Here is a 26,415-nt window from a genome sequence, read left to right as displayed (position 1 = left end):
AGTAATTTCTGCATGTAGGTAACTGGGATAGATACAGTGTTAAAAGTTTCTTCAATATAAATGGCCAATCCTGTAAAAAATTTCTTTTTTTTAACAAGACCTGGAAGAGTCCTGCATGGTGTTATGCCAGCAGACAATATTGTTAGACACCAATGTATCACTTAATCTCAAAACCTTTGTTATATACAATGTCCTGAAATATGACTAACATTATTCAACATAAAACATAGGGGAATCCATTATTCTTTACTATCCATGTGAGCAATTGAGGTCCTCTGGACCTTTTGTATATATCTTAAAGTCACTATGACATCATTATTAAAGTTTTGTGATAAAATTGATGGAATTGCATGTTTTTCTGAATTTTCTTATTCTAGGTGCTTCCTGTTTTCCGAAGACTCCTTGACAGCTTCCCTAAAGATGATCTGCCCTTACAAAGTGCCTATAAGAAATGTTTGGTCAGTAACTTTAACCTAGCTATTCTGTGGCCTGAGATTCCTCTGGCCCTGACACCATGTCTGGTGTAGGCCGTGACACCATGTCTGGTGTAGGCCCTGACACCATGTCTGGTGTAGGCCCTGACCCCATGTCTGGTGTAGGCCGTGACACCATGTCTGGTGTAGGCCCCGACACCATGTCTGGTGTAGGCCCTGACACCATGTCTGGTGTAGGCCCAGACACCATGTCTGGTGTAGGCCCCGACAACATGTCTGGTGTAGGCTGTGACACCATGTCTGGTGTAGGCCCTGACCCCATGTCTAGTGTAGGCCCTGACACCATGTCTGGTATAGGCCCAGACACCATGTCTGGTGTAGGCCCCGACAACATGTCTGGTATAGACCCCGACAACATGTCTGGTGTAGGCCCTGACACCATGTCTGGTGTAGGCCCTGACCCCATGTCTGGTGTAGGCTGTGACACCATGTCTGGTGTAGGCCCCGACAACATGTCTGGTGTAGGCCGTGACACCATGTCTGGTATAGACCCCGACAACATGTCTGGTATAGACCCCGACAACATATCTGGTGAAGGCCCTGACCCCATGTCTGGTGTAGTCGGGCCAGAGCCGGCAGAGGAAACTTGGGCTAGCTGTCCTATTACTGTGATAAGGTGACATGCTGTTACAGCAGAATATTGTCACCATTCATAAAATGAAAACATTATGGTGAATCAATCATAAAGATTTAATTACATTGTATCTTTTTTGCGGTTCTGTGATAATGCCGTTCTACCTAGTGATAGCTGGGTACTTTGGAAAATGCATGACAATGGCTCCTGATCTCTTCGGCTAAACCCAGTATCAAGGGAAACTGGAAAGAGTATATCACTATTAAGTCACTTGAATATTTGGATTTTTTTTTCTAAAATTGTAAACTTTAAATAGATCATCAGATTCAAATCGCCCCTCAGCCATGAATGAAATTTGTAATCAGTTTCTGAGAAATCACTCAGTGAACATTTCCAATAAGTCATTTGTGCTTCATTGCTAGTTGTAATTGTTCAATAATGAGACTGAAGCAACCTTTTTCTAATATTTTAAGCCAAGGAGTTTAAAAGAGGAAAGAAGAAAAATGCAGAAAAAAGATCAGTCTTACAAAGAACCAGTAAGAATTTTCAATGGTCCATATTTGGTCTGAAGCATTCTTGGGTGAAGGGAAACAAATTTTGCACAAACGATTGATCAGGCCCCTGAGGGGTGGGGCCCCAATATGGGAAGTATAGAAAATTATTTAAAATCCTAATGTCCAGGTTAGCGATACAGGCCCTCTAGGCCTCTTGTACAATTCTGTAGAATTAATGTTAAATATGTTAATATCACATGTTATTGTTTTGTGGTTTTATTTGCAGGGAAGGGAGCCGACTTTGACACACTTTGATAATAGCCTGCCATTTACCTTGGACTATATTTTCTACGGCGCCAAGGCCTCGGAGAAACAACTGACAAGTCTGTCGGTGATAGACTTTCCAGAAGTAGAAAAATGGACAAAGACACTGCCTCCTGATGACGATTTCCCCTCTGATCATCTACCTGTGACTGGTGTTTTTAGACTTTGATAAACAATATTAATTAGTGATTTGTAAGAAGAAGAATACAAATTTCTAATATATACTCTGATATGATATATAGAAAGACAAACAAAGATGCACAAGTGAATAATTCCGACTCTTTTTATGTTAAGGCAATATGATAACGCTATAGCATATTGCTGCCAGTTGTGAACTGTAACCTGCTTTATCCGTTATAATGCTGATCCTATCATTACTCCATACACTGTTCAGGCTATTATACATATTTAGTAGGACCCATGGGGTAAGGCATGGCTAAGCAATTTGAGGCGACATTCAAAAGCAGTTGAATGTAGACTAACCTTACACCTAGTGCACTATTAGTGGCTGGGTTTATCGCCCTGTGAACAGCTCCTTCCCGTGTATGGGGCCGGTCTGTGCTGTCATTGTTGTGTCCGTATGCAAGACACTTTACCCTAATTGCTTTGGAAGTCATGTGATGGGCCTCCTGTATCTTGTTTAGGGATGTAGTCACCAACTACTACAAGGAGACAAGGCCTCAAAATGACACTGAGTGTCGAACCATGACCCTAGGATCCTCTCCTGAGGTAGCATGATCAACACTCCAAACAACTGAGCTGTCACAGCCTCCCGTAAAAACTTGTAGTGCACTACATATAGCAAGTAGCATAGTGCTCTATAGTCAAACACTAAAAACCCCCGTACAGGTAATGGGCAGTGCCCATGGCTACCTGTAATTTTTACCTGTAGGTTATCTCCACTTTTTGTTTATCAGTTTAAGTTTGAAAAAGTTGTACCTTAGGTCTAAATTATGCTTACATTAATTAATTTGACACTTTGATGGGTCATCCTAGGTAATCCCATTAACATGTATTATTATGAATGTCAATTATCTCTACAATCATACAGTAAATTATCTATGCATGTAAAATTGATATATCTGTGTGCCATGAAACTGTCCTGTATGTACACATTGCTAATTCTGAATAAAGATATATATTTTTTACTATAGTTACAATGACTGAGGCTGTTTACTTTAATAATTTTGAAATTCCAGTTTCTGTGTGAAATGTATGAATTTCTCAAACAGCAATTCTGGGTCATGCACAAGAGGGTTTTCTTGAAGCATTATTCATGTCAAAAGAGAAAATATAAAAGAAAAACAAAATAAAATCCTATGTCTCATGCATGCTGTGGAAAGAAAAATCTTAGGTAACAGATACCAAACTTTGCAAACTTTAAGACGTCATTGTTTGCTCGTTTTAAGGTGGAATCGTGCTCGTGCTTTGTACCGTAGGAATGATATTTTAATTTCGCGAAAAATGATGCTCGGCAAAAGAGGGTACCTGCTATAACATGGCTACAATGCCTGACAATGTTTACTATAGTGATGTACATCTAGAGTCTGGTGCAATTTGATTTAATTTGAAACTTTTAACTTTGGTTTAGTAATTTAAGAAAAGCATTGAGCTACAATGTTGTAACCTTACTTTTAACTCTGACATGAACCAAACCTGAATTAGTGTGATGGTCTCGGAACAGTTTTTCTATGTCCATTGTTCTACACTTTGGTTACTATAGAGTTCTAAAACATTGAAACATATATGTTATAAATATTTTTTACTTGAATAAATTCCTTATATCCTTTAATTATTATCTACTACAAGTACGGTTGTACGGAGTTTCTTTTCGAGGTACTTTTGTTCCAATTTGCCATTTCAAACGAACATAAATCATTCACCAATTATAACTTTTAAAACACTATGATATACAGTAGAATACAGCCGACTGTAGCTTTGAGTAGAAGGAATGAGTAAAAGATTAACAGTTCAACATTAAAATTTACATTCTCAATCAAATTCCATGTAACAAACAATCCCTTGTCCAAGTCCTCATACATGTAGCCGTCCTTGGCCCTCTCGGACTTCCAACAACCCGAATACATGGTTAGCAACTCCGGATCCCGAGATAGCCATCAGAGTATGGAGGCCAAATTTTCTGGGGCAGCGGTGGCCGAGTTGTTAAGGTGTCCCGACTCTTTATCACTTGCCCTCCACCTCTGGGTTGCGAGTTTGAAACCTACGTGGGGCAGTTGTCAGGTACTGACTGTAGGTCAATGGTTTTCTACGGGTACTCCGGATTCCTTCCTTCCTTCCAAAACCTGGCGCGTCCTTAAATGCCCCTGGCTGTTAATAGGACTTTAAACAAAATACACCAAACCAAACCAAACTTTTCTGAAAGCTCTATGTAGCTAGCTCTAGTGTAAGTAAATCGACCAGGATTAGGACACTAGATGAATTAGAACCTGAACAGAACGGCATTTCGTCTACAATTGTATGGAATAAGTGGCAACCTTTGTACAAATCAAGATACTTAATATCAACTAATTTAGCAAATCTAAGGAAACCAACAAAACCTACTTAACACATACACATTTGACATAGTTAGATAAGGGAACACAAGTTATATAAAAAAACAGGCAGCTGTTTTGGATTTGGACAGTTAAAGATTGTTATCACTATTTCTCAGAATATACTGAATAAATCATTTTCAAATTTCATATGTAGGTTCCCCTTGGTACGTAGTTGTGTATGTTCAAATTGAGAATGATCAGAAAACAAATTTTTTTTTGCTGACGGCATCCATTTTTAATAGAGTGATAGCTGACAGTAAATTATATTGTTAATTTTTCTAATTAACAGAACGTTCTTCTAAGATCTCTTAGATTTCATGTGTAAAGGTTCCTCTTGTCCCAATCTTCATAATTAGGCTCCTTTTGGTCTCTAGTTTTGCCCATTTAAATTTGAGTCTGATCCAGAATTAAAATTTAGCATTGCTATTTCTAATTCACAGAAAGTTCTTTTTAGATCTCCGGTAGATTTCGTTTTTCTCCTTGTTATCAAATCTCATTACACGATTTGTTATATATACAAGAGATCCCAGAGGGATCTTGGCGCCCACCATTGAATGATCTTTATAGGTTCCATGTCAGATTGATCTTTTCTCTACTTTTCCCATCCTCTAAGTCTTACTAATCTGTGTAAATTCAGAAACAGCCCTCTAGTACTTTTCAAACAAGGGGAACCTATACATAAAATTTAAGATTTAGCGATAATGGCTGTCTGTTGTTTTCGGATTGGTCCCAAAATGCAACACCAGGGACCAAGGGGAACCTACATATGAAATTTGAGAAAGATCCCTTCATTACCTTCTGTAAAATAGCGATAACAAACTTCAATTGTCAAAATACAAGATGGCTGCCTGTCGGGCAGGTTGTTTTCTGACTGGTCTCAAAATCCAATATGCATAACAAGGCACAGAGGGCAACCTACAAATGAAATTTCACAAAGATCCCTTCAGCAATTTCTGATAAATAGCGATAACAAACTTCAATTGTCAAAATCAAAGATGGCTGCCTGTCGGCCATGTTGTTTTCCTATTGGTCCCAAGAATAAGATGCAATATGCAGAACTACAGACCAAGGGGAACTTGCAAAAATGTTTGAGAAAGATCCCTTCAGTACTTTCTGAGAAATAGCGATAACAAACTTCAATTGTAAAAATCCAAGATGGCTGCCTGTCGGCCATGTTGTTTTCCGATTGGTCTCAAAATGCAATATGCAAAACTAGGCACCAAGGGGAGCTTGCATATGAAATTTGAGAAAGATACCTTCAGTACTTTCTCAGAAATAGCGATAACAAACTTCAATTGTCAAAATCCAAGATGGCTGCCTGTCGGCCATGTTGTTTTTCGATTGGTCTCAAAATGCAATATGCATAACTAGGCACCAAGGGAAACCCACATATGAAATTTGAAAAAGATCCCTTCATTACTTTCTGAGGATTAGCGATAACAAGAATTGTTTACAGACGGATGGAGGGACGGAGGCACGGAAGGATGGACGGACCGATTTAAATAGCCCACCATCTGATGATGGTGGGATGGTGGGCTAAAAAGCGATGACAAATGTTGTTTCGGCTTTTCTGTCATAAAATGCAACTTTAGGTAAAAGCTTTATGAAAGCAACATTGTGGAAATTTTAAATGATTGAATGTGAATTTAAAAAAAATAAATTGGGTTTAAACTTTGTATAGATAAATCAAAGTTATTATTAACCAAGCTTCAAAAGCTTCTTTAAAACATTACACAATCAATATTTTCCTAAAACTCATCAAGGTAAAGTGTATATTCATGGTAAGTAAAATTTTCTTGTGAGAAGTACCTATAGTACTTGCGCCACATCCTTTGTAGATTGTTCCACTACATATGAGTTTGCGCCATCAAACCTTTTGATTTTGGCAAGCAGTGTGCTTTGTGTTGATAGAGTTTAAAGGGGTTAGATGATTTTATCTAATGAGTTGATTCATGATGCTAGATAATATTATATAGGAGATACTGGATATGTTATATGGGTAGGTAAGTATTTATGTAGGTAACATAACTATTTTGAGAGGAAGATGGCTCTATAAAAGAGGCTGTTTTATGGAGGTGAGTGATTAAAGTTTGTTGCTTTTACATCACATACTGTTGGTGCTGTCACAACACGTACCGTCGGTGCTGTCACAACACGTACCGTCGGTGCTGTCACAACACGTGCGTACTGTTGGTGCTGTCACAACACGTACCGTCGGTGCCGTCACAACACGTACCGTCGGTGCCGTCACAACACGTACCGTCGGTGCCGTCACAACACGTACCATTGGTGCTGTCACAACACGTACCGTTGGTTATGTCACAACACATACCGTTGGTGCTGTCACAACACGTACCGTTGGTGCTGTCACAACACGTACCGTTGGTGCTGTCACAACACGTACCATTGGTGCTGTCACAACACGTACCGTTGGTACTCCTTGTATATTTATAACGAAACTTCATTGTTAACGTAAAACAATTCTGTGGACCCTTATTAAGCTTTGTTAATGTATACTTCCAATTAGGTCCCTAGCATCATATTTAAATGATGAAGCATCTACACAATTTAAGATAAAACAAACAGTAATGTGTCAAAACAATATATATTTATTGATATAAGTAAAATGTATAGAAAAATATATGAAATAAATAAATATTTTGTCCATTTTTTATCGTATTTGTTCTTTTGTGTAAATATATATTTGACAAGACACATTCTAAATTTGAACTTTTTGCTAGAAAAAGCACCACTAATTTGTTAAACACAATCATACGATGATTTTCCAGCAATTAAGCATCACTGTTTGACATAACAGGTTCCTGAGTCAATTTTATTTTCTAACGCACATGTTGGTGTAATTAATGTCTTTGGGTATTTAACAGTTCCCTATGGTGATCTCCATGTCATCCACAGCGTAGTTACCCCAGTAGGCACTAGCAGTCACCTCTAAAAGTAGCTGAAATAAAAAATAATGGATTATTATTTATTTAAGCATTGATGTCATTTTTTTTTAGTTTCATCTGGGTATGAAACAAATTTTGTTTGCAAATTTTCTGTAAGAATCCGCTAGGATGCGTACAGAAGTTTGCAAACAAAATTTGTTTCATACCCCGATGAAACTAAGAAAAAATGACATCAACGCTTATAATTAATTTTTGAAAATGATTTTCTAATTTAAAACATGTTTTATGTACAATTTTACTGGTTTTAAATGGGATTCTTTTTCTCAAATCAATACGCAACGTCAATTGTCGTATTGTGACGTCACATTTTTCGCGCCATTCTCAGAATTTCTTTCATAGCAGAATGAAAACCAATCACATTTGAGTATTTACCATGAAAACAGAAAAATTAATAATTATTATATAAATAATAGATAAAGTAAGTAATAATGCATCATAAGTACACCTGTAAACAATGAACATGTTTTACATTATTCTTACATGCCTGTGTTAGTGTGAAATGCTGTGAAATACAAGCAAATTTATAAAGCAACTTTAAATTAATTTTTTTTAAATTCCGCTACAGTATTTGTATTTCTTTTTTAGACCACAAATTTCGAACATATGATTTAATTTATTTTCAAAACATACATATGTTATATGTTATCTATTGGAGTTTTTCTTCTTATATATTTATCACTATATCACAGCAACAGAGCCGCCTCACGGACCATATGAGCTAAACATTCGAAAAAATTGTATGTGAGGATATATCCAATATTGACCAAAGATTTTACAACATAGTTATAAACATATTCATCATAAGGATGTTAAACTCTCCCACACAGGGTGGACACATCAGAGCCACGTCAACAAACAGAGGCTCAGTGAAAATAATATTTCAGTCAAGTATCCGGGATCAATAGATTATATAAATGAATACAGATAGGGACAAAATCGGACTATCAACTACTTTGATTCAAACAAGTTTACTTTTTCATACAATTTTGATTATATCATTCCAAGAAACCCTCGTTATTCCAGTTGATTATAAACACATGTTTCATTCCCATACAATGATATATATAATCTGTCTTATGTGACTGAGAAATACTCGGTGAAAGACCAGCTGCCATTGTAATTACATTGGGACTATGACGACAATCATTCCAATCAATTTCTCTTATCATCAATACCTTGAAAGATCCTGTACTCTGTATTACCACTTCTGCACGTTTCCATGAACGTGTCTTCGGATTTGTGTCCAGTGTCCATAAAACCACCTTTTGTCCATCCTCGGCCAAGGCTGTTATCTGAAAGTGTCCGAGCTGATAGCCGTATGCAAAATACCAGAACCTCAAGCAGGAAGAACCATTGTTTTTGATAACTGGACTCGTCATCCGGGCGACAGAACCCATTTTCTACAAAAGATTTAAAAGTATTGGGCAATATATTCACATTATCAAGATGAGTTTTTGAAAACATGCATACAATGAATATTTCATATTAAGTCATCCTTGTTTTTTCTCCATTTCTGGCCTAAATCTGACACACCAATGATATCAGAAAATGTCAGCTTGGAGGAAACAATTGACTGTCAATTCAATATACAATTTACCCTATAGAATTTGAAATCAAGGACATAACAGGCTCTTCATCATCATCGCTTACCGTAATCTAAGCTGCCAGCTGATGATTTCAAGTTCTAAATTGTTAATTTTCCATTTCTAGATAGCAACACCCCTGCTTCCCCAACTTACAGTGTTTACATGTCCCAAACGATTAGATATTTAAATTAAGGTATTCCCATTATAACAATTTCCATGACAGATGTCTACTTCTCATGGCGAAATTAACAACGCATTAATGTTTCGAGAGATGCAGGTTGATGAAACCATAGGAAAGTACAATGATTGACTTTGTTGATGAGGACCAAACATAAATGATATACCCCCACTTTGAGAAAAGATATAATACTTAAGTCACACCTTTGTTCCTGTTTTTTTCCCAATGTATAAAAATGGAAATAGACATGTGAGTATCGGTTTTTCAAATGTAATCAGCAGTCACTGTCGCATAAGGAAGACGACACACTTACCTTACTATTGTCTGCCTCCACTAAAAATGTGCCTTTCCCTGAAGTATGATCCTTATAAGGTCCAAGGACAACCCAGCGTTCTCGTCGCCACTGGAGATCGGGGGTTGGGGAAGAATACTTCATACCACATACACTGGTGTCAAAGTCACAGTAGAATAAGCGATCACCCTGGTTCAAAGCTGAATAAGTAATATAAATGGTTCTGTATTAATATTTAAGATTATTTGTTTTGAAGTTGTTTTTTTCATTTTATATAATTAGGTATACACATAGCTGTATTTATCTTTATTTGAAGGGAAACCAATATTGACAGTGGTTTCTTTGTTTAGTTGCTGGGTAAATTGCCCCATGAACAGCCAGGGTCATTTTGAGGTGAAGTGTAGTAGTGACGAGAGGCCTGTCGCATACCATCCAGAGAAATTGTAGTAGTGACGAGAGGCCTGTCGCATACCATCCAGAGAAATTAGGGTAAAGTGTCTGGCCAAAGGACACAACCATGACAGCATAAACAGGTCCGTTAATCAGCTTCCCGAGATACACAAACCATTACACGATGGGGGAGCCTCGAAACCGAGCACCTTGGATCTTCACTTGAGATTAAGTCACCGGTGCTCTCACCAACTGAGCTATTGTGGTCCTGCATCAGTGGAACTTTACTAATTGATTATGTAGCGCAGAATGTTGGTAATTATTTTATCATCATGGAGGGATGTCAGGGTTGAGGCCTTGGTTTCACCCCTCTTCCATCATGGATCCTCTCGTTGGAGGGATGTCGGGGTCAAGGAAGGCCTTGGTTTCACCCCTCTTCCATCATGGATTCTCTCGTTAGATGGATGTCAGGGTTGAGGCCTTGGTTTCACCCCTTTTCCATCATGGATTCTCTCGTTGGAGGGATGTCAGGGTTGAGGCCTTGGTTTCACCCCTCTTCCATCATGGATCCTCTCGTTGGAGGGATGTCAGGGTTGAGGCCTTGGTTTCACCCCTCTTCCATCATGGATTCTCTCGTTGGAGGGATGTCAGGGTTGAGGCTTTGGTTTCACCCCTCTTCCATCATGGATTCTCTCGTTGGAGAGATGTCAGGGTTGAGGCCTTGGTTTCACCCCTCTTCCATCATTGATCCTCTTGTTCGAGGGATGTCAGGGTTGAGGCCTTGGTTTCACCCCTCTTCCATCATGGATCCTCTCGTTGGAGGGAAGTCAGGGTTGAGGCCTTGGTTTCACCCCTCTTCCATCATGGATTCTCTCGTTGGAGGGATGTCAGGGTTGAGGCCTTGGTTTCACCCCTCTTCCATCATGGATCCTCTCGTTGGAGGGATGTCAGGGTTGAGGCCTTGGTTTCACCTCTCTTCCATCATGGATCCTCTCGTTGGAGAGATGTCAGGGTTGAGGCCTTGGTTTCACCCCTCTTCCATCATGGATTCTCTCGTTGGAGAGATGTCAGGGTTGAGGCCTTGGTTTCACCCCTCTTCCATCATGGATTCTCTCGTTGGAGGGATGTCAGGGTTGAGGCCTTGGTTTCACCCCTCTTCCATCATGGATTCTCTCGTTGGAGGGATGTCAGGGTTGAGGCCTTGGTTTCACCCCTCTTCCATCATGGATCCTCTCGTTGGAGGGAAGTCAGGGTTGAGGCCTTGGTTTCACCCCTCTTCCATCATGGATCCTCTCATTGGAGAGATGTCAGGGTTGAGGCCTTGGTTTCACCCCTCTTCCATCATGGATCCTCTCATTAGAGAGATGTCAGGGTTGAGGCCTTGGTTTCACCCCTCTTCCATCATGGATTCTCTCGTTGGAGAGATGTCAGGGTTGAGGCCTTGGTTTCACCCCTCTTCCATCATGGATCCTCTCGTTGGAGGGATGTCAGGGTTGAGGCCTTGGTTTCACCCCTCTTCCATCATGGATCCTCTCGTTGGAGGGATGTCAGGGTTGAGGCCTTGGTTTCACCCCTCTTCCATCATGGATCCTCCCGTTGGAGGGATGTCAGGGTTGAGGCCTTGGTTTCACCCCTCTTCCATCATGGAGCATCCGGTTGGAGGGATGTCAGGGTTGAGGCTTTGGTTTCACCCCTCTTCCATCATGGATTCTCTCGTTGGAGGGATGTCAGGGTTGAGGCCTTGGTTTCACCCCTCTTCCATCATGGATCCTCTCGTTGGAGGGATGTCAGGGTTGAGGCCTTGGTTTCACCCCTCTTCCATCATTGATCCTCTCGTTAGATGAATGTCAGGGTTGAGGCCTTGGTTTCACCCCTCTTCCATCATGGATCCTCTCGTTGGAGGGAAGTCAGGGTTGAGGCCTTGGTTTCACCCCTCTTCCATCATGGATCCTCTCGTTGGAGGGATGTCAGGGTTGAGGCCTTGGTTTCACCCCTCTTCCATCATGGATCCTCTCGTTGGAGAGATGTCAGGGTTGAGGCCTTGGTTTCACCCCTCTTCCATCATGGATCCTCTCGTTGGAGGGATGTCAGGGTTGAGGCCTTGGTTTCACCCCTCTTCCATCATGGATCCTCTCGTTGGAGAGATGTCAGGGTTGAGGCCTTGATTTCACCCCTCTTCCATCATGGATCCTCTCGTTGGAGGGAAGTCAGGGTTGAGGCCTTGGTTTCACCCCTCTTCCATCATGGATCCTCTCGTTAGATGGATGTCAGGGTTGAGGCCTTGGTTTCACCCTCTTCTATCATGGATCCTCCCGTTGGAGGGATGTCAGGGTTGAGGCCTTGGTTTCACCCCTCTTCCATCATGGATCCTCTCGTTGGAGGGAAGTCAGGGTTGAGGCCTTGGTTTCACCCCTCTTCCATCATGGATCCTCTCGTTGGAGAGATGTCAGGGTTGAGGCCTTGGTTTCACCCCTCTTCCATCATGGATCCTCTCGTTGGAGGGATGTCAGGGTTGAGGCCTTGGTTTCACCCCTCTTCCATCATTGATCCTCTCGTTGGAGATGTCAGGGTTGAGGCCTTGGTTTCACCCCTCTTCCATCATGGATCCTCTCGTTAGATGGATGTCAGGGTTGAGGCCTTGGTTTCACCCTCTTCCATCATGGATCCTCTCGTTGGAGATGTCAGGGTTGAGGCCTTGGTTTCACCCCTCTTCCATCATGGATCCTCTCGTTGGAGGGAAGTCAGGGTTGAGGCCTTGGTTTCACCCCTCTTCCATCATGGATCCTCTCGTTAGATGGATGTCAGGGTTGAGGCCTTGGTTTCACCCTCTTCCATCATGGATCCTCCCGTTGGAGGGATGTCAGGGTTGAGGCCTTGGTTTCACCCCTCTTCCATCATGGATCCTCCCGTTGGAGGGAAGTCAGGGTTGAGGCCTTGGTTTCACCCCTCTTCCATCATGGATCCTCTCGTTGGAGAGATGTCAGGGTTGAGGCCTTGGTTTCACCCCTCTTCCATCATGGATCCTCTCGTTGGAGGGATGTCAGGGTTGAGGCCTTGGTTTCACCCCTCTTCCATCATGGATCCTCTCGTTGGAGGGATGTCAGGGTTGAGGCCTTGGTTTCACCCCTCTTCCATCATGGATCCTCTCGTTGGAGGGATGTCAGGGTTGAGGCCTTGGTTTCACCCCTCTTCCATCATGGATCCTCTCGTTGGATGGATGTCAGGGTTGAGGCTTTGGTTTCACCCCTCTTCCATCATGGATCCTCTCGTTGGAGGGATGTCAGGGTTGAGGCCTTGGTTTCACCCCTCTTCCATCATGGATCCTCTCGTTGGAGGGATGTCAGGGTTGAGGCCTTGGTTTCACCCCTCTTCCATCATGGATCCTCTCGTTGGAGGGATGTCAGGGTTGAGGCCTTGGTTTCACCCCTCTTCCATCATGGATCCTCTCGTTGGAGAGATGTCAGGGTTGAGGCCTTGGTTTCACCCCTCTTCCATCATGGATCCTCTCGTTGGAGGGAAGTCAGGGTTGAGGCCTTGGTTTCACCCCTCTTCCATCATGGATCCTCTCGTTAGATGGATGTCAGGGTTGAGGCCTTGGTTTCACCCTCTTCCATCATGGATCCTCCCGTTGGAGGGATGTCAGGGTTGAGGCCTTGGTTTCACCCCTCTTCCATCATGGATCCTCCCGTTGGAGGGAAGTCAGGGTTGAGGCCTTGGTTTCACCCCTCTTCCATCATGGATCCTCTCGTTGGAGGGATGTCAGGGTTGAGGCCTTGGTTTCACCCCTCTTCCATCATGGATCCTCTCGTTGGAGGGATGTCAGGGTTGAGGCCTTGGTTTCACCCCTCTTCCATCATGGATCCTCTCGTTGGAGGGATGTCAGGGTTGAGGCCTTGGTTTCACCCCTCTTCCATCATGGATCCTCTCGTTGGATGGATGTCAGGGTTGAGGCTTTGGTTTCACCCCTCTTCCATCATGGATCCTCTCGTTGGAGGGATGTCAGGGTTGAGGCCTTGGTTTCACCCCTCTTCCATCATGGATCCTCTCGTTGGAGGGATGTCAGGGTTGAGGCCTTGGTTTCACCCCTCTTCCATCATGGATCCTCTCGTTGGAGGGATGTCAGGGTTGAGGCCTTGGTTTCACCCCTCTTCCATCATGGATCCTCTCGTTGGAGGGATGTCAGGGTTGAGGCCTTGGTTTCACCCCTCTTCCATCATGGATCCTCTCGTTAGATGGATGTCAGGGTTGAGGCTTTGGTTTCACCCCTCTTCCATCATGGATCCTCTCGTTGGAGGGATGTCAGGGTTGAGGCTTTGGTTTCACCCCTCTTCCATCATTGATCCTCTCGTTAGATGGATGTCAGGGTTGAGGCCTTGGTTTCACCCCTCTTCCATCATGGATCCTCTCGTTGGAGAGATGTCAGGGTTGAGGCCTTGGTTTCACCCCTCTTCCATCATTGATCCTCTCGTTGGAGGGATGTCAGGGTTGAGGCCTTGGTGACACCCCTCTTCCATCATGGATCCCCTTGTTTGAGGGATGTCAGAGTTGCATTCCAGGTCTCATCCCTCTTTCATCATTATTTATTATGATTATTATTTGTACTTCAGATTCAGTGTATCATTGAACTGTTGGGGCCATGGTGGCTGAGTAAATAAAATGTTCCGACACTTTATGTTCAGCCCTCTACCTCTGGGTAACCAGTCTGAAACCCTAGCGGGGTAGTTGCCTGGTACTGACCATAGGCCTGTGGTTTTTCTCTGGGTACTCTGGCATTCCTGCACCTCCAAATCCTGGCACGTCCATAAACAAATGACCCTGGCTGTTAATAGGACGTTTAACAAAATAAACCAAAATCATTGAACTGTACAGTCAGCTGGAAAATCTTGAATTTGCAGTCGTTCAGCTTTTAGCAGCGAGTCATTTATGAGTGATAGGGCGTATTTTCTTCAAAATAAGTATATATAAGTAGGGTCTAGTAAGTAATAACAATGGTATAATACAATATAGGTACTGGATCCATATAAGGCTCCCCTGAAGAAGCCTGAGAGGGCAGAAAGGCCAAGCGGCAAAGTCTTGTTGGTTTTTTTTGGTTATTTTCCTTCTTCTTACATATAAATATAACTAAAGATAGATTGTAGAAATGAAAAGATAAAACACCATTTCTCCATCTTTACCATATAACATGGGATTAGACACGAAAATGATGCATTTTACATTGCCATGTTTAACGTCAGGTGACCCTACGTCACCATTCAATCACTTCTCAACTATCAACTGAGTGTAGAAACTCAAATTTCCCCAACTGACTGTCAGTTAGATTATACATCGAGAGAGATTAAAAGCGATGTAAGAATGCTGAAGACCGATGCATAAATGGTGACCGCATCTCCTCCTGGGTGAGAATAAACATCTGAAACGGGCCCGAACCAAACAGTTGACCTGGCATCTTACCAGTCACTGCCTTGAGTGTGACCTGAAATCCTCCGGTTGTTGTTAGGTGTCCTTTGGAGCCATAAAATCTAATCATGATAATGTTGTTAAAGGATAATGGGAATTCTTTATAACCGTTGGCACCGCATAATCTGTAAACAGGAATTAACATAATCATAATACACATAATTAATTTTCCTTTGTTTGTACGCAAAATGCGGCTTTCTGATTAGTTGAGATATTTTTTTCATACTTCTAACTAAGAAAGCTAGAAAATTTGAAAATGGCACAAAAAATGTGATGTCACAATACGGCCATTGACGTTGCATATTGATTTGTGAAAAAGAATCCCTTATAAGATCAGTTAAATTGTACATAAAACATGTTTTAATTTTTAAAATCAATTTCAAAAATTAATTATAAGCATTGATGTCAATTATTTTTTAGTTTCATTAGGGGTATGAAAAAAATTTTGTTTGAAAACTTTTGTACGAATCTGCTATGGGGATTCATTCAGTTTGCAAACAATATTCTTTTTCATACCACAATGAAGCAAAAAAAAACTGACAGCAAGGCTTAATTGTACCCCCAGTCTTTCTGTCACACTGGGCTTCTACAATTATTTGGGACATCAGACAACATCTTTTCTAATACAAGAACTACACAATTTACATGTGTTTACAGCAGACATTGCTTCATCGCTCACTATAAAACAACTGTGATTAAAATTGATTCACTAGAGTAACAAGAGGCCCATGGGGCCTGTATCGCTCACCTGGTTGGGTTTGACCAAACGTCAAAATAATGTCCATGTTCAATTTGTTAATACACATACTCTCTAAGGGACTGAAAGACCCTACGGATTATTTTTACAACATAATTGTGTTTAAAGAAACTAATTCCCTTAGGGTGGGGAAAGACCCTTGGGCCTATTTTTACATAAGAATTGTGTTTATCCCTTAATGTCCAGCGATGCTATACATAGTTATGGGATGGAGGGTTACAGTAACCATTTATGCAAAATCTGTTCCCCTTTCACCAAGAATGTTTCTGACCAAATTGGGTTCAAATCCATTTAAAACTTTATGACTAGTCGCGATATAAAGACAAATCTCTATTTCCCCTATTTGGCCCCACCCTTCAAGCCCCTTGGGGGTCAGAGTCAATATTTATATAAACTCTCTTTCCCCTTTCCCCCAAGGATATTCCAGACCAAATTTGGTTCAAATCCATTCATAGCTTTATGATAAATAGCGATTTAGACAAATCTCTATTTTCCCTATTGGGCCCCGCCCCTAATGCCCCTGGGGGTTCAGAGTGAAAATTTATACAAATTCGGTTCCCCTTCTCCCAAGGATGTTCCTGACTAAATTTGGTTAAAATCCATTTAAAAACTTTATGATAAGTAGCAATTTAAAGACTAATCTCTGTTTCCCCTATTTGGCCCCACCCCTTAGGCCCCTGGGGGTTCAGATTAAACATTTATACAAACTCTGTTCCCCTTCTCCCAAGGATGTTCCTGACCAAATTTGGTTCAAATTCATTCATAACTTTATGACTAGTAGCAATTTAAAGACTAATCTCTATTTCCCCTATTTGGCCCCGCCTCTCAGGCCCCTAGGGGGCCAGACCAACCGTTTATACAAATTGGTTCCCCTTCACCCAAGGATGTTTCAGACCAAATATGGATCAAATCCCTTTATTCCTACAGAAGAAGGATTTCAAAGAATTTGCTATATTTCCCCTATTGGGCCCCGCCCCTCAGGCCCCGCCCCTCAGGCCCCTGGGAGGCCAGACCCACCGTTTATTCAAAATTGGTTACCCTTCACCCAAGGATGCTTCAGCCCAAATTTGGTCAAAATCCGCTGAGTAGTTTAGGACAAGTAGCGATTTAAAGGAAAAGTTGACGGACGGATGCCGTGCCATGCCATAAGCTCACCGGCCCTTTGGGCCAGGTGAGCTAACAAAACCAGAAATGAGGATCAGGCGACTATTTTTTTTCTAATGGACATAATCGATACATCTAGACCCCCTAACAAACTTGATACATTATGTTACATAATGATACATAATGACACATAATGATACATTATGATACATTACGATACATAATGATACATTACGATACATAATGATACATTATGATACATGATACATTACCATACATTGATACATTACGATACATTATGATACATTACAATGCATTATGATACATGATATATTACGATACATTGATACATTACGATACATTGATACATTACGATACATTACGATACATTATGATACATTACGATACATTATGATACATTATGATACATTACGATACATTATGATACATTATGATACATTGATACACTACGATACATAACGTTACATTATGATACATTATGATACATTACGATACATTATGATACATAATGATACATTACGATACATTATGATACATTACGATACATTATGATACACTACGATACATAATGATACATTACGATACATTACGATACATTACGATACATTATGATACATTATGATACATTTGCTTGTGTTACAGTTGGTATTAATTGTTCTCTGTTCAAGTTTTGAGATCTCTATGAAAACAAATTGATATAGCTGTAATAGCAGGCATGGTTGATGGATGTTACAATTGTATAATTGACGATAATCATTTGTACTTCGTTTGTTAGGATTTCATATCTTGCTTAATTGGCTAACTACGTATAAAAGACAATCGTTTATATGAGGGTTTTTTTGTAGAGCAGCTAGGCCCTATAGAAAGCTGCCTTACAAAGTTACGCTGCCTTACAAAGTTACCATGCAGCTAGGCCCTATAGAAAGCTGCCTTACAAAGTTACGCTGCCTTACAAAGTTACAATATGATTTTACGTACCTTGGGCCATTCTGACCAACCAGATTATAGCGGATCTCCAACCAATGGTAACATTCCTGTCGTTTTGTTGATCTTGGAATATTGTGAATCCTAACAGTTGATTTGATCTGGGTGTTGGGTAGAGACTGTCAGAACAGAAATGGCGTCGAGTTGAATCAAGGTTATAATTGATGTCCCGTAATTTTGATTGGCGTCACAGGTCACACGTTACACAAGGTCAAGTACATGAACGCTTCCCTAACATATCATGACCAGGAACAGGTCCTTATCCATTCTATATTAATGCTATAGTCTTAAATACTACATCAAATCCACTTGCTTGACAAAATAGTTTGTCTTTTGTAATGAAACTCATCACTCTTAACATGTACACACTGTAAACGGTATATTTGAATAATTTTATCATGCTTAACACATATCATTTTATACCAGAGAGAGATAATGCAGACCATCTTATGTTGTCTCAGTAGCTAATATTCCTGTGTACTTGAGTCCTTTTTTAAATTGTTCATAATAGACGTCATATGTAGAAGATTTGTCCAAATAAAGCGCTTGTCTATCGTTACCATGGCAACTAAATGACAACATATTTTTTTGGAAAATATTGTACCATTGTTTTTGTCATCAAGCTACACCTGACTTGACCTAGGTTGAATGAACTGATTAAGAATTGATAAACTAGTAACAGTCCATATTACACAAGAACTTGTGTAGAGTGACCTGGTTACCATGAAAATGGATATTTCCAAAAAGAAAACCTTGTATGCACATCTACATTGAGGTCTGTAATATTTCTGTTGAATCAGTTTCATTGAAATTCTGGTTCTCAAGTTTAGAAGTTGCCAGGCCATGTTCTTTACACTAAAACCTTTGTATAGTGACCACAGGGGCTTGGCACCATTTCACAAATGATAGTCCATATATATATATGGAAATCTTGCCAAAGCCCCTGTGATGGTTACCATGACAAAACCTACATGCACATGTATACAGAGTCCCTAACATTCCTGTGGAGTTTCACTGCAGGTTCACAAAATTAGAAGAAGTTGTCAGGACAAGATTTTTCTACAGACATTCCAGTATACCCCCAACCCCTCTTACTCTGTCAACAACAGTAACACTTACTCCCTCCTTAAGGGGGAGGGGGTCAGGCAGGGAAAATGGCGACGCCAGTGTCATGAACTTCTAAATTTTGGTCAAGCATATGAGGCCTTCATCCTTGGTAACCCAAGGTTCTGATTCTCTGACTGTGGAATAATTGGTACACAAATGCTTTAAATTTGAGTTAAGATAAACAACATCTAATTACCTTGATAAGCCAAACACATCTGACTTTTCCGTAAGACTTGGGGAAGTTTGGAGAACTGATGGTTTCACTGTCTGAGGAAAGGTTGATGATTCCCCCACAACCTAATTGTTACACAAACAAGAAGTAGTTTTAAGACATGTGTAAAAAATGTATTGTGGTAGTGAATTAAAACTTCCTAATTACATTCATGCTGTGAATGTGCAGGCTTGGAGAGCTAATCATTAAGAGACTCTTATCAGAGAAGTACAATATAACAATTATGAACATGCATGTTCCTTTCCTCTTTGAAAATGATAAGAGATGATATCGACACAAAGTTTGCAAACTTTCGTAAGAATCTGCTATGCAAATTCATAAAGTTTTTTCATACCCCTATGAACCTAAAAATATTGACATCAATATATTTATACATACCACTTATGGTCCAGGTGTGGTCAATTAACTCACACTGGTTACCGGCTATTCCTTCTGGACATAGACACTCACAGTTTTTATAAAGGCTACCTCCGTTCTGACATTTTGGGACAATCTCCTTGTTACATACCCCTGTAAATAACATATCAAATATACCATTAAAACTCCACATATCAGATATACCATTAAAACTCCACATATCAGATATGCCATTAAAACTCCACATATCAGATATGCCATTAAAACTCCACATATCAGATATACCGTTAAAACTCCACATATCAGATATACCGTTAAAACTCCACATATCAGATAAACCGTTAAAACTCCACATATCAGATATACCATTAAAACTCCACGTATCAGATATACCATTAAAACTCCACATATCAGATATACCATTAAAACTCCACATATCAGATATACCATTAAAACTCCACATATCAGATATACCATTAAAACTCCACATATCAAATAAACCATTAAAACTCCACATATCAAATATACCATTAAAACTCCACATATCAAATATACCATTAAAACTTCACATATCAAATATACCATTAAAACTGCACATATCAAATATACCATTAAAACTTCACATATCAAATATAACATTAAAACTCCACAAGTTTGAAAGTATATACAGTATCTACTAGGACAGGGACGCACCTCTAGGAAAACATTAAAACAATATAATTATAACATGTTGAAGATTAAATGTCTATCTTTACTATATCCGTGCAGCAAGTCTTTGCTTGAAGAGTAACTCCAGAAAAAACTAGATAATTGTCTAATCATTGGCTAAATCGAGCACCTCAGGAATTAGTCTATTTTCCTAACATATATGATGCCTATTTATACAGATGACAACTTGGGTAACTAGAATGTCTAATTAACAGACACAAGTGGGCAAAAAAAAACCTACAGGTGATGGGGTAGTGTGTTAACTATAGGATGAAATGTGTGCACATACATATACGTACATATAATTACGATAGGATACATGTAGAGACCAACCAACCAATTGTTTTCCCATAGACCTTAGTGTTAACGTTTTGGATTATTCCATTCAAATGCTTGAATTAAATATGACGATTATGGTTTATAACAAAAGTTTAGGGTCTGATATAACACCTAATCAAAAAAAAAAGTTGGGTCCTTCAGCTCAAATTTTCTCCAGGGTAGCCATTTTGAAAATAGGTGAATTTCGCAGTAAAAATTCTCAAAAATCTTAAATGTTTACCTGTTTACTATTATTACGTGAACTTTTGGGAAAAAAACCAATCGGACTTAAGAAATTTATATCAACATTTCTTATTGATAGTTACCTATCAGGCTACATATCTATTTTCTCACTTCATAACATACTGGCCAATCAGTGGCTGCCAGACATTTTATCCTTGGCTCAACGTTCTATACACAGGGGCTGTTTCAAAAATATTTTTTTTCAATTGGTTGGTTGTTCCCTATAGCATCTTTAACATTTTTCAAATATAACTTTTCTGGAACAGGATAGAACCATAGGCTATGCTATCAAAATATGCAGTGCCTGACTGCAAGTCTTAGGCTGGTAGGTTGATTCTTCTATTGGTACCGGATATGAAATTCTTAAGAGAAAACCACATTAAAATTGAGTTAATTTTGAAATGTAAATTTTAATATCTTGATAAGCTTTGAATTTAAAGGGATGGCTTTTGGTTAATAGCCAAGTATAGAAATCGTGCTACTCAGAAATATAAACAAATAAGATATAGAATAAAGATCAGGGGGAGATAACTCAATGTTATCTCCTCCACCCCCTAATTTCTGGTCTTTTTGTAAAAAATGAAGAAAAAAAGGCCGAACGAGAAAAAAAAAATAGGAGTAGAGCCATTATTTAGATAAAAGAGTCGAAACACAGACACAGAACACGGAACCGGGCAAGTGACAACAAAAAATAACCAGATATATCACCAAACACTGAACTGGGGTAGTGACAACAGAACAACCAAACACATCACCGAATACCGAATCGGGGTAGTGACAACAGAACAACCAGACACACACCCACACATCGAACCGGGGTAGTGCCAGCAGTACAACCAGCATACCACCGTACCCCGAGCCACGATATATACCGCTACCATTGAAATATAGAATGTATGTCCGTATCTGTTCGGTCTATGGTCCTGCTTGTAACACTACATGTGTCATATTTTCATCATCAATCCCCCCTGAATCTCAATTTCTCTCTAAATTCTGCTACAATGCCTCCAAGATGAGAATCCCGTCCGAAAATGTGCTAGTCGGTCCCATCATCTGGTTTCCAGGGACGCTAGATGGCACAAAATGTCATATGCGGTAGCTATATGTAGAGACCAACCAACCAATTGTTTTCCCATAGACCTTAGTGTTAACGTTTTGGATTATTCCATTCAAATGCTTGAATTAAATATGACGATTATGGTTTATAACAAAAGTTTAGGGTCTGATATAACACCTAATCAAAAAAAAAAATTGGGTCCTTCAGCTCAAATTTTCTCCAGGGTAGCCATTTTGAAAATAGGTGAATTTCGCAGTAAAAATTCTCAAAAATCTTAAATGTTTACCTGTTTACTATTATTACGTGAACTTTTGGGAAAAAAACCAATCGGACTTAAGAAATTTATATCAACATTTCTTATTGATAGTTACCTATCAGGCTACATATCTATTTTCTCACTTCATAACATACTGGCCAATCAGTGGCTGCCAGACATTTTATCCTTGGCTCAACGTTCTATACACAGGGGCTGTTTCAAAAATATTTTTTTTCAATTGGTTGGTTGTTCCCTGTAATGTCTAAGTATACAGAGGATGAGACACATGTAATGTCTTAAGTATACAGAGGATGGGACACATGTAATGTTTAAGTATACAGAGGATGGGACATGTGTAATGTATATATACAGAGGATGGGACACGTGTAATGTCTAAGTATACAGAGGATGAGACACGTGTAATGTGTAAGTATACAGAGGATGGGACACATGTAATGTCCAAGTATACAGAGGATGAGACACATGTAATGTCTAAATATACAGAAGATGAGACACATGTAATGTCTATATACAGAGGATGAGACACATGTAATGTCTAAGTATACAGAGGATGGGACACATGTAATGTCTATATACAGAGGATGAGACACATGTAATGTCTAAGTATACAGAGGATGAGACACATGTAATGTCTAAGTATACAGAGGATGGGACACGTGTAATGTCTAATTATACAGGGGATGAGACACATGTAATGTCTAAGTATACAGAGGATGAGACACATGTAATGTCTTAGTATACAGAGGATGAGACACATGTAATGTCTAAGTATACAGAGGATGAGACACATGTAATGTCTCTATACAGAGGATGAGACACATGTAATGTCTAAGTATACAGGGGATGAGACACATGTAACGTCTAAGTATACAGGGGATGAGACACATGTAATGTCTATATATAGAGGATTGGACACATGTAATGTGACAGGAGGTGGGGTATACCTGTGATAGGTGGAGGGGTTCCTGAGACAGGAGGTGGGGGTATACCTGTGATAGGTGGAGGGGTTCCTGAGACAGGGGGTGGGGTATACCTGTGATAGGTGGAGGGGTTCCTGAGACAGGAGGTGGGGGTATACCTGTGATAGGTGGAGGGGTTCCTGAGACAGGAGGTGGGGTATACCTGTGATAGGTGGAGGGGTTCCTGAGGACAGGAGGTGGGGTATACCTGTGATAGGTGGAGGGGTTCCTGAGACAGGAGGTGGGGTATACCTGTGATAGGTGGAGGGGTTCCTGAGACAGGAGGTGGGGTATACCTGTGATAGGTGGAGGGGTTCCTGAGACAGGAGGTGGGGTATACCTGTGATAGGTGGAGGGGTTCCTGAGACAGGAGGTGGGGTATACCTGTGATAGGTGGAGGGGTTCCTGAGACAGGAGGTGGGGTATACCTGTGATAGGTGGAGGGGTTCCTGAGACAGGAGGTGGGGTATACCTGTGATAGGTGGAGGGGTTCCTGGGACAGGAGGTGGGGTATACCTGTGATAGGTGGAGGGGTTCCTGGGACAGGAGGTGGGGTATACCTGTGATAGGTGGAGGGGTTCCTGAGACAGGAGGTGGGGTATACCTGTGATAGGTGGAGGGGTTCCTGGGACAGGAGGTGGGGTATACCTGTGATAGGTGGAGGGGTTCCTGGGACAGGAGGTGGGGTATACCTGTGATAGGTGGAGGGGTTCCTGAGACAGGAGGTGGGGTATACCTGTGATAGGTGGAGGGGTTCCTGGGACAGGAGGTGGGGTATACCTGTGATAGGTGGAGGGGTTCCTGAGACAGGAGGTGGGGTATACCTGTGATAGGTGGAGGGGTTCCTGAGACAGGAGGTGGGGTATACCTGTGATAGGTGGAGGGGTTCCTGAGACAGGAGGTGGGGTATACCTGTGATAGGTGGAGGGGTTCCTGAGACAGGGGGTGGGGTATACCTGTGATAGGTGGAGGGGTTCCTGAGACAGGAGGTGGGGTATACCTGTGATAGGTGGAGGGGTTCCTGAGACAGGAGGTGGGGTATACCTGTGATAGGTGGAGGGGTTCCTGGACAGGAGGTGGGGTATACCTGTGATAGGTGGAGGGGTTCCTGAGACAGGAGGTGGGGTATACCTGTGATAGGTGGAGGGGTTCCTGAGACAGGAGGTGGGGTATACCTGTGATAGGTGGAGGGGTTCCTGGGACAGGAGGTGGGGTATACCTGTGATAGGTGGAGGGGTTCCTGAGACAGGAGGTGGGGTATACCTGTGATAGGTGGAGGGGTTCCTGAGACAGGAGGTGGGGTATACCTGTGATAGGTGGAGGGGTTCCTGAGACAGGAGGTGGGGTATACCTGTGATAGGTGGAGGGGTTCCTGAGACAGGAGGTGGGGTATACCTGTGATAGGTGGAGGGGTTCCTGAGGCAGGAGGTGGGGTATACCTGTGATAGGTGGAGGGGTTCCTGAGACAGGGGGTGGGGTATACCTGTGATAGGTGGAGGGGTTCCTGAGACAGGGGGTGGGGTATACCTGTGATAGGTGGAGGGGTTCCTGAGACAGGAGGTGGGGTATACCTGTGATAGGTGGAGGGGTTCCTGGGACAGGAGGTGGGGTATACCTGTGATAGGTGGAGGGGTTCCTGAGACAGGAGGTGGGGTATACCTGTGATAGGTGGAGGGGTTCCTGAGACAGGAGGTGGGGTATACCTGTGATAGGTGGAGGGGGTTCCTGGACAGGAGGTGGGGTATAACCTGTGAATAGGTGGAGGGGGCCCTTACGGGGTGGGGATTCGTTGGGGGGGGGTTTGGGAAGAGGTGGGGAAAAAGTGATTGGAGGGGGCCGGGGGGAAATGGGGTATTTAAAAATGAAAGGGGGGAGCAAGGGGGGGGTTTGGATTGGGGCCTTTGGGGGGTTTATACCCTTTTTTTGGGGGGTACTGGGAAAAATGAATTAGGGGGTTCCAGGGGGGTTTGGGGAAATTGAAATAGGGGTTTTGGGAAAGGGGGAAAACCTGGTAGGGGGAATTCCCCAACAAATTTACAAATTTTTGTGGTGGAGGGGGGGAACTTTGGGCAAAAGTGAGGGCTGGGGGGTGGGGTTTTTTGGGGGGGGGGGGGGGGGGGGGGGGGGGGGGGGGGGGGGGGGGTTGGAAGGGGGGGTTCTGAAGGGGGGGGGTTTTCCCTTTTAGGGGACCCAAAGATGGGGAAAACCTTTGTTTTTTGATTTTTTAACAGGGGGGGGGTATTTATGGGGGAGGGGTTTTAGAAGGGGGGGGGTTTTTTCCCTTTTTTTCCCGGGGGGGTTTTCCTTTAATAGGGGGGGCCCCAATTTTAAACCTGGTGGTTTCCCGGAAAGGATGGGGGGAACCGATGGTGGGGGGTTTCCCTGGGGAACCAATGGGGGCTGAAACAAATTAAAAAGTTTATTTTCCCCAACAAGGTTTAGTAATGGGGGGCCAAAATGGGGATACCTTTGGTGGATTTCCTGAAAAGGGGGGTTTTTTTAATATCCCGGGGTGGGGGGGTCCTTAATAGGGGTTTCCTAACAAAGGGGGGTACTTGGGTATGGAGGGGTTTTAAAAAGGGGGTGGGGGGAATTTGATTTTTAGGGGTTTGAAATTTTTCCTTAATTAGGGGCCTGTAAGGAAGGGGAAAAATATTTCCCAGGGGGGTTTTGTGTGGGGGAAGGGGGCCACAGGATTAAACCTGTAATTTTGGAAAGGGGGGGGGAAAACCGGTTGGATTTCCAAAGGATTAAAATAGATATGGATATTACCGGAGCAGTTGTATGCGTTGTTTGCAGCAAGTACGTCGTAGAAACTGAGTCCGATTCGACGTCCCAGTAGGAAGTTGAGGTTGAAATCTCGGGCTTTAATAGTACTGCTACCGTTTCTACTGAAATACTGTAAAAATAGCATTCACAGGTTACAGATATTCAAGTCAAATTGAAATAGGATTTAAATGCGACATATTGTGTATATATCT

General features: G+C 41.5%; 2 protein-coding genes across 2 annotated transcripts in view; one reads left to right on the top strand and one right to left on the bottom strand.

Moving 5' to 3' along the window:
- LOC117339096 (glucose-repressible alcohol dehydrogenase transcriptional effector-like) overlaps positions 1-3,050 on the top strand; it is a gene marked incomplete in the record, with an annotated part of 10,489 nt that extends 7,439 nt beyond the window's left edge. The window contains 1 exon segment of the mRNA XM_033900475.1: positions 1,849-3,050. Coding sequence (XP_033756366.1) covers positions 1,849-2,055 — 207 coding nt within the window.
- A 3,723-nt stretch (positions 3,051-6,773) lies between these two features.
- Positions 6,774-26,415, bottom strand: part of LOC117339095 (blastula protease 10-like) — a 32,610-nt gene continuing 12,968 nt past the window's right edge. The window contains exons 8-15 of the mRNA XM_033900473.1: positions 26,207-26,333; positions 19,894-20,025; positions 19,480-19,580; positions 18,171-18,295; positions 15,305-15,435; positions 9,485-9,663; positions 8,583-8,807; positions 6,774-7,400 (exon numbers count right to left, since the gene is read on the bottom strand). Coding sequence (XP_033756364.1) covers positions 7,320-7,400; positions 8,583-8,807; positions 9,485-9,663; positions 15,305-15,435; positions 18,171-18,295; positions 19,480-19,580; positions 19,894-20,025; positions 26,207-26,333 — 1,101 coding nt within the window. The 3' untranslated portion in view covers positions 6,774-7,319. The remainder of the gene's footprint in view (positions 7,401-8,582; positions 8,808-9,484; positions 9,664-15,304; positions 15,436-18,170; positions 18,296-19,479; positions 19,581-19,893; positions 20,026-26,206; positions 26,334-26,415) is intronic.

This window comes from Pecten maximus, chromosome 12 (assembly GCF_902652985.1).
Source record: "Pecten maximus chromosome 12, xPecMax1.1, whole genome shotgun sequence".
Classification (NCBI taxonomy): domain Eukaryota; kingdom Metazoa; phylum Mollusca; class Bivalvia; order Pectinida; family Pectinidae; genus Pecten; species Pecten maximus.
The sequence above is the reverse complement of the archived record's forward strand: the minus strand, read 5'-3'. Positions and strand labels throughout refer to the sequence as shown.